The following is a 9456-nucleotide window of genomic DNA, read 5'->3' on the forward strand; positions in this document are numbered from 1 at the left end:
ATTTCTTATACATTATTTTTATTTCTTATACATTATTTTTTATACATATTTCATATTTCATATTTCATCTTATAACATCAATTGTAAAACTCTAAAACCAAAGAGTGCAAAGCAAAATAGTGTTCCTCATTTGACTAGAATAGTCGAGAAAAAATTTGAAAGAACTACGCTCAAAGGGAAAAGAATGTCCGACATAACATGCGAGACAATTTGATTTGGTTTGAGTATAAGATCGAAACAATACATCGTCGGGACAGTACATCGCGACACAGATCTCTACTAGCTCGATAGTGTATTTATCTGTTTAACACGGGATCAACGGGATCACGTGAGTATTATATTCACGTTCATAAATTATGCGTACAAAAACACTCTGGGAAAAACGTCCGGCGATTAGTGAAAATCGCTTAGTGAGTGCAAGGTGAGATGAACCGATTGCGAGCGCACGTGCGCATGTATTTATGTGCGCACTTTGCATGTAATATTAATGGAATGTGAGATCATTCCTATATCCTGCGAGAACGTTCTTTTTCACGTCGTAGCCTGTGATCCCTGATGTTAACTCTCTGTCACGAATGGTAACCTTCGAAACCTTTTGCCGCGGTTGATGTCACCACTAAATAAAGGCGGCTAGATACAGGCGATAAATCTGTTGTTCCCGCCAATCATTGTATGAGCAAACTTGCGCGAGCATATTCGCCACGCGGAATGTCATTATCGTGTTGAATACATTATCTCGACATGATCGATCGAGCGATGACGAGTACCGACGACGCCGCTTTTGATCCGTCGTGTAATGACAAATTGACCAATCGTAGCCTTGATACTTGAAGATTATCTTTTATTTCCGTTTATTGAATAAAGAGGAAACGATACAACTGTATCGCAATGTATCGCAATGTAATGACATATGTAACAAATTACAAGAGTTACATACAATACTCCGACTGGCTCTCTTTCATTTAGGTTTAACAAGGTTGAATAATTCAGTTCAGTTGATCAGTTTTGTCTCTTTTATACTTGGGTCAAATAAATAAATATTGTTCCTTTACAATGATACTCATTGCATGTTGTTTTTGTTTTTTTCGTATTTTTCTGTCTTTTCTTTTTTTTTTACATTGAAAGGGAATCATTATCTATTTTACTTTTTTGTCATAAATGATTTGTCCCAATTTCAGACATACTGAATCTTCGCATTTTTCAACGCTCCCTTAACTTTCTTCTGATCCGTAGCAGTTGCCTTCCAAATAAGTTCTAAATTCTCGCGAGTGGCGCTAATCTCCTTCTGCAATCGCCCGATCACTTCCTCCTTCTTCCTCACCAAATGCTTGAGACGTTGAAGTTCTCGATGATATTCGTCTTTCATCCGGTGCACTCCGAGCTGCTGTACTTTCATACTTTTCTCAGTCATCTCTAATTGTTGCTTGGCACCTTCGTGCACGACCTGCGGACGGTAATGCGATGGCGCTCGTTCGAGAGTTCAAACAATTGGCATGACACATCGTCATCAGACAAAAAATGTCTGCTGATGTGTATGTATATCTCGCGGCGCACTACGTACCTTCAGTTGCTTCTTCAAATCACCCACTCGTTGAGTGATGGTGTCGCCGAGAAAATGAATGCTCGCATTTTCGTTTTCCGTCTCGTGCAAAAGAGAAACCAACTTATCCCGCTCAGAGAGTGTCCTCTCGTATTCGCTAAACAATTCCTCGCAATACATAGCGGTCTTCCTTAATTGTTTCTTGAAAGAATCACGGGATACCTGCACAGAATGCGCGATCTTCTGGAAATGCTCTAGTTTCCGTTGCACTCGTCTAAAATGTGCGCGATTGATGCGTAAATATTGTGTGGATTAAATTCTCATTGCGCTCATTTTGATATTCGTGACGTGAATCGTCAACTTACCTCAAATTTTTCTCCAAATTTTTATTCGACGCTTTCAATTGATTTCTCTCGATCGTAACTACGTCCAGTTGCGTTTTATTCTGGCAATGTGCTTCCTCCAATTCTTTAATACGAGCGGATTGCTTATCCTTCTCAGTCTCGTATTGATGTTTCAGTTTCTCAAACAATTCTTTGCATTCTTCGACGGCAGCATTGTGAATACCGATAGGCATCGTTTTTCTATTGTCACTTTGCAGCTTCTCGTACTCTTTCTGAAGAACATGGTACTTCCCTTGGAGATTACTTAACTCGGTGTTGAAAGCAAGACATTCCTCATGAAGTCTGTTATTGTCAAACGACATCACCTCCACCTTTTGTTCATACAGAGAATGGATCTCGTGAATCTTTTGCTTCTGGTGAGCAGTTTGCTTCGCGTAACATTCGTTCAATTCCTTAAGCAGATCAGCGTCCTCGGAGATCATCTTGATTTCGTCCGTATACCTGGTACACTGGAAAACTTTTACTACAATAATTTGTAAAATGCACGACAATTTTCTGCGATTGCAATACCTTCGATCTGAGCTTCTCCATTTCGCTTTGCATAGTTTCGTTCTCCGCGATAATCTCTTTACATCTAGCGCTGAAATTTGCCATGTCCTCCTCATACTTGTTTATAAGCTCCTGTTTCTCCGACAGGCTCTCTTGATAAGCATCTAAAAGCGGGCCCAATACATGAGTATTCACAGAGCCCCATGACTCTAATATCTTTTTAATGTCGTTGGTTTGCGCCTTGGAATCTAATGTATCATTAATATTTTTCATTGCGATACTCTGCCCAAGTTCTCTCATTTTATCTTGATATCTTCCTAATTCCGCATTTAATCGATATATTACGTTTTTAAGAAGCAGTACATCCTCATTTAACTGAACGTTTTCGGCCTTGAATCTTTCATTAAATGTTAAAAGATTGACCTTTGTTTTCTCCGCTTTTTGCAGGGCTTCTATAAATTCCTTGTGATGTACATGCAATTGACGGTATTCTACTTCATGTTCTGCCAACAGAGCATTCAACTTATCACACTCTTGTTGAAGTTCCTCGCGATCTTTCAATAATTTATGATACTTGTTGCAGATTCTTGACATCAAGAAGTCCTTCTCTTTTAGTTCCGCAAGAGTTTCTAAAATTGATCACAGGATATTATTTCAGCGTTTCCTAAACAGATATGAAAATTATATTACTCACTAGAGTCTATATTGGAGCCCTCGAGCCTCATCGTTAATATCTGACTTTCTTCAACCAATTTATCAATTTCCTTTTGAATGCAGCGTTGTTTGTTATTTTTCTTAGATGATACAGCACTGTCGCCGTTTCCATTCCTACCGATCAATTCTCCGTGAGCATCATTATTCCTCGAGTGATGTTTTACTTTATGTACCCGTCTATGACGATGTAGTGGTTTATGTACTGGCTCCGGTTCATTTTCTGCATTCAAAGTCCTGTGACTGCTACTACTCTATAATTGCCACAGAAGTTAATTATGCTAGTAAATAAAATTAAATTGAATACATAATAGAGAATAGCATAAAGAAAATTGAGTCTTTGTGAGATTTATACCTTTCCCTTAACATGTTTATCAGCACTATTATCACGATTTGGCATTGCTGATAAGAATAATGTACAAGTAACATAAACAATAATTTAAAGGTGTCTCAAAGAAATACTTGCACAAGCAACTCAAACATTATTTATATAAACACTTTTAGATCCGTTTCTTCTTCTTCTTCTTCTTCTTCTTCTTCTTCTTCTTCTTCTTCTTCTTCTTCTTTTTCTTCTTCTTCTTCTTTCTTTATGGATATCTTTTCCCTTGGGAAAATGGCAACACTTTTATTTCAGCTTCGTAACACTCCCAAGTGTCAAACATTTGTTTATGTTGTGCACAGCGCCATGATCTAATCGTCATAGTAACTAGCAGCGAAAAACTGCAATGGCTTGTCGCTAGATGGAGCAAGATGAAAGAGCTCGCTGACAGAGAGAGCTCATCTCTCACGCACACAACTATATCCGTGCGCTCTTTTATTTATTCGATAAAAGAAGATAAAGAATTCTGCACTAACTTTTATTCTCTATATTTATTTTAAGTGTAAGAGCAGCGCCGATAAAATCTAAACGCACAGTTGTAAATGCATAAATATTTGTTGTAATCATGATATTAAAGAGAATATATCGTTTCGATACATTCAATTTGTTGAGGCTTGCGGTATGCTGCGACAACCGCAATGCGATTCTTCATGAGTACAACAGTGGACTACTATTGTTGTTCCGATCGATTATACAATAGCACAAAAATAAAAATTCATTTCATCAATTATTCCAAACAAGTATCCCGATAAAAAATAACCATCCAACTATTCTATCGAATAAGAAAATAAAAGTAGCAATTAAGTAAATTTAATAATGCAAAACTATTTACTAATTAATAATTGGTATTCTTTTATAGTTTTACTATTTGCGCTGAAGCTGTCGCTATGTTTCGTACTATCAAGCGCATTCTTTCATCGAAATTGCAATTATTCTCAGCGCTTAAATATTGGTACCATCTATTACGTGTACAATCCCGATTATCCTAACCCTTCCAAAGGTCGACAGTTTTGCAAGTGGATTGCGGAGAGTGATTATGGAGTAAAACTAACGTGCAAAATTTTCGATATACCGGTAAGAGTTATGTGTGTTATGATAAAAAATAAAATATTATTAATGAAAGATACCTCTATTCTTGATTTATGTATGTTCCACACACATACGTATACATACATTCTGACTTGCCTTTTGTATCATATCCGCTATACATATAATGGGATTTTTTTATTGTGCTTTAGGTTAACAAAGTAAAACTAGAGCTAATTATTATTTGTTACTAATTAAAATTAGAGATGTTTTACAACATCTGGAATATTTTTCGCAGAATCCTACGACGAGTTGCTTCTACAACAGGTTGATCGTACACGTGAATAAATCGACGGCTTTTTCTTATTGTGGCAACGACACGTTCAGCATAGAATCGGCAGGAAAATTCATGACTGTTGAATTGTCGACCACGTTCTGGTCGTCCGGAGTCAAATTTCTGTGCGAACTGCAAGCTGTTGAAGCTGATGAACAGGATTCTGATTGCAGATGCGGATGGAAAAAGCCAGTACGTACTAACCAAAATTGTCCCGTAAACGATTGGTACCACATATAAGCGCATACGTATGAATTGATACTCCAACGAATTTCATCGTTTTGTCTTGATCGTTCGTTACAGACGAAAATAGTAGGAGGTAACGAAACCGGAGTGAACGAGTACCCCATGATGGCCGCTCTCGTCGATCCTTACAGAAGAGAGATATTTTGCGGTGGATCAATCATATCTCCGAAACATATATTAACTGCCGCACACTGCGTGACCGAGAGAAGCACAAACGACATGGGCGTGCTTGTAGGAGACCACGACCTTACCACAGGTCAATGTTCTTTATATCGAAGAAATTTTAATAAACACGTATATATATTTTATTCGGGTAGATAATTCTCAAACAAAACCGAATTTTGCTAACATTTTTCAGGCGCGGAAACATCCGCTTCGAAAATCTACACTGTATCCGGCTTTAAAATATATCCACTTTACAACACTTCATCGTTGGAAAACGATATAGCTCTAGTAATGGTGAATTCCGTGATAAACTTTAGCGAAGAAGTTGGACCAGCTTGTCTTCCGTTTCAACATCGGTGGGATTCTTTCGCGGGGAGTTATGTGGATTTACTAGGTGAATATATATTTACTTAGCATCAACCTCAGCACACCTGGATGAATATACGTATTCTAAACGTATCGTTTAGAAACGTCTTTTCTGAGGCGTTTTACAAACGACGTTATGAAATGACGTTACATAAGTTTAGAAAAGATACGTGAAACCAATATGTGCTACAGTAGGAGAATTTGCCTGTAAATTATGATCGATTCATAAATAAATTGATCAACTTGGTTCAACTAAAGTTTCATATTATGCAATATTGTGCAATCAATAAATCATAATGCATTTAATATTAACGACACAGGTTGGGGGACAACAGAATTCGGAGGTATGAAATCAAATACCTTGCAAAAAGTTATGTTGAGCGTAATCACGAACCGAGATTGTCGCCGATCTTATCAAAACTTGACACACAGCCAGATATGCACTTACGGAGAGAAGAAGGATGCCTGTCAGGTAACACTGTAAAAGTTTGCCATTGTCGACTATTGGGGAATTGTAATTTCAGAATCGTAGTAGTTTCTCTCAGCTACTAATCGAGAAACTTAGATACATCGAAATCATCGTGAATCAGACATTTCAGTACACAAGCACAAAGCCTCCTGCGCTTTTTCGCAGTCATATAACATATATCTTTATAACACATAATCTCTCATTGTTCAACATTTCATCACACAGTTCGACAGCGGCGGCCCCGTCCTTTGGCAAAATCCTACAACGCGGCGAGAAGTACTTGTAGGTGTCATTAGTTTCGGCATTGCTTGCGGCAATAATGTGCCAGGAGTCAATACACGCACCAGCGATTATATCGATTGGATCGTAGGTGAAACACCGGGTAAGCACGTGAAATGTACAACATTGTACATTGTCTATGAAGCATGCTCTCCGAGTACTTGTTTATAACATTATAATGTTGTTTCGGCAGGTACCAGCTATTGCAAAGCTGAATAAAGAAAACGCACACGCACGTTATCGTCACAATATAAAATAATCGCTTCTAATTTATTATTTCTAGAAACCACAATTCGCACAATGTCACTTATTTGATATGACAATGTAATCACATCATTTGTACAAACACAGTATTTATAGAAATTGCAGCACTGTTGGAAGGTTGGAATTGGTTATTGCGTAGCAAATAAATTAAATACAATGATCGAAATGAATTATCGTTGCACCGGAACTACTTGTACGCTCTCGTGAGAATTTACATTGTCCTTAATAGCGATTTCCACAGTGCAGAAGAATCAAAAGTGATGGCTCGTAAACAATGTCTCATTATTAATATGTTCTTGAATGAGGATGTGACGTGAGGCCCGTCTATGGGAGGGAATCTATGGTAAGCGTCCACTTACACTAGCCAATATGATAGTGCATCGGATCGCTCGCTATGGCACGTATATGGCAACCGAGACAACCGAGGATTTACATCGCTTACAGCGCTTTTACAGTCGAGCTGAGGATAATGAAAAATATGTCACGAGCGAAATTTGGTAAGTCGTCCGAGAAATGCCGATTTCTCACGGTCGAGAACGCGGTGCAGAACGGACGTTGACTCGCATTTTAAATGACCGCTTTTATTTATAGCTCATGATAAATAACGCCTATCCTTTAGCGCGTGAGAAAATAAAGCTGCGGAGAAAATAAAGCTCCGGGTAACTTAGAAACGGAATTGCTTACGAGATAGAGTTTATTCACGCGAATTAGGAATGCACAAGGTATGTATCTCTCTTCGGATTTACGGGTATTATTCATGCGCGCTCGAAATAAATATTTGTGACAGACGATCGGCAGAAGACACACGGCAGAACTTGTGTAAACTTGGTTTGTAAGCTGGTTAGGCTTTGTGGTAACATAATGATGAAATGTTTCCGCATGAAGTGAATATTCCGTGATCGCGCGATATTAGTCAATGATCACAGTCTCGTCCCACGGTACGTCGATTACTAAACAAATTGATTTTTCCCAGTACGCTGCACGCTGATATATATCCTTGACACACTTGTTGACCCAATAACAGTACGCAAATAGGTATTTTCTTCTCATCTCACGACGGAACTACGCACCACGAACGACTTGCTGCGTATTTCGATATGAGTAACTACTATTCGCATCTCACTCCGAATTTTTCAAAATGAATTGGAGACAGGAATTGAAGATCGATATTAATTAGATTGGAGATAGATATTAAATAATTATTCGCGGAAAATTCGCCGTGTGTGAGAAAGCGAATGTGTGAGCGCGGTGTCTGACTAGTTGCTTAGTTGGGGGCACCGCATCCGCGTTCGTTCCCGCGGGAGAGACGTATGGGATATTTGAGATAATAGCTGAAAAAAAATTCTTTAGAACGACGAGGAGAAAGAAGAAGAAGGAAGCCGAACTGCAAGGATTTGCAAGGACGGGGTGATTGTCTGAACTTGCACAACCATAACGTCGCGTGCGACGTTAGGGAGGAGGTAGTGAAGGCACAGCCGTATACGTCATGTCTTCAAATTGTACTTGGACGATATGTGGTCTGTTCTTTTTAGCTGCACTGCGGCACTAAGAGTGCAATAAGAGTTGATAGAGTGAGACAACTATATATTCTTTCTCACTTTATTACACCACTTATTGCACCAGTTCAGTAGCGCGGCTAAAAAGAACGGACCAATGGATCAACGGTTCATCTCATCCAGAAGTGAGTTTCTCCTCTGACTTGTCTATGCTTATTGTTCATACTCGTAGTAAAAGCTAACAACTCCAACAGCTAAGAGAAAAGAGAGTAAAAAAATTACATTTACATTTAGCCGTACATTTCGTACATTTCGCATGTTACTCAGCGCGACTTGCATCAACCACATTTATATTAATATAGTGCATTGTACGGATAAGGACGGTCCACTGCTCACATGGTGTGCAGTGCACGCCATGTCATTACGCGTATTGTATAATGCCGTTTCGAACAGCCTTTTTTTTCCTATCGAGAACTGCAAATTATCTACGGCAAGGTAGATAAATGTAACTAGAGACTTTATATAACATAATTATATATAAATATCTGCAATATAAATATGCAAAGCAAATTATTAAAAAGGATTTGTATGTATATTGCACGTCATGAATTTGCAATATGTGTCGCGTTGAAACAATTGATGCACATGAAAATTACGAATTGATTCACGTCACAAGTGTTTGGTGATGGATTTAGGATTATTATAATATCGCGTTACATAACAATGTTAAATCACTGCGTAATGTATTAATTCGATGCAACTCGCTCGTTGTAAATTTAGAGGACACTTCGATATAGCTTTCCGTTGCTACAACGGTCAATGAACTGTCCGAACTGATTTGCATTCGTAAGATTGCCTCCACTTGCGCAATATTATGCAATCGCACTGTAAGCGATATTGACGCACCATAATCAGCATGGGTGTATCGGTGGAAAAGAAGGATAGGTCATACGCCGAATCGCTTCCAAGGATAAACTCAACGTTCGATCGTTCGGTAATTATCAAATGGTAGTCAAGCGAATTTCCAAAGTACATTTCGTTGCGGAAAGAGAGAGAGAGAGAGAGAGAGAGAGAGAGAGAGAGAGAGAGAGAGAGAGAGAGAGAGAGGGAGGGAGGGAGGGAGGGCGGGAGGGTGGGAGGGAATATAGAATGCACATTAATGTAGTATAATTGGGAAGTTTAAATTGATTAAGCACTTTCGCGTTATATTGCGTCTAGTAAGAATAATTTTACAAATATGTTACGCTTGAAATCAAAGTTTATTTGGCACGCTATCCCATAAAGATCA

The 9456-nt window shown here is 38.6% G+C and overlaps 2 protein-coding genes across 2 annotated transcripts; one reads left to right on the plus strand and one right to left on the minus strand.

The window, feature by feature from the left end:
* Positions 1 to 466: 466 nt before the first annotated feature.
* Positions 467 to 3677, minus strand: LOC105188595 (Centrosomal protein 89kDa). The gene is made up of 6 exons (XM_011150139.3): positions 3500 to 3677; positions 3128 to 3398; positions 2455 to 3062; positions 1906 to 2393; positions 1562 to 1814; positions 467 to 1444 (listed from the first exon to the last, which is right to left on the minus strand). The coding sequence occupies exons 1-6, from the start codon at positions 3542 to 3544 to the stop codon at positions 1175 to 1177; spliced, it is 1935 nt and encodes a 644-aa protein (XP_011148441.1). The 5' UTR covers positions 3545 to 3677; the 3' UTR covers positions 467 to 1174.
* A 782-nt stretch (positions 3678 to 4459) lies between these two features.
* LOC105188599 (venom serine protease 34) lies at positions 4460 to 6740 on the plus strand. Its single transcript, XM_025302560.1, has 7 exons — positions 4460 to 4597; positions 4848 to 5075; positions 5187 to 5385; positions 5488 to 5688; positions 5981 to 6132; positions 6355 to 6511; positions 6602 to 6740. Exons 2-7 carry the CDS (start codon positions 4959 to 4961, stop codon positions 6625 to 6627), a joined length of 852 nt encoding a protein of 283 aa, XP_025158345.1. The 5' UTR covers positions 4460 to 4597; positions 4848 to 4958; the 3' UTR covers positions 6628 to 6740.
* The last annotated feature ends 2716 nt before the right edge of the window (positions 6741 to 9456 follow it).

Source organism: Harpegnathos saltator, unplaced genomic scaffold (assembly GCF_003227715.2).
Source record: "Harpegnathos saltator strain DR-91 unplaced genomic scaffold, Hsal_v8.6 scaffold498, whole genome shotgun sequence".
Taxonomy (NCBI): Eukaryota; Metazoa; Arthropoda; class Insecta; order Hymenoptera; family Formicidae; genus Harpegnathos; species Harpegnathos saltator.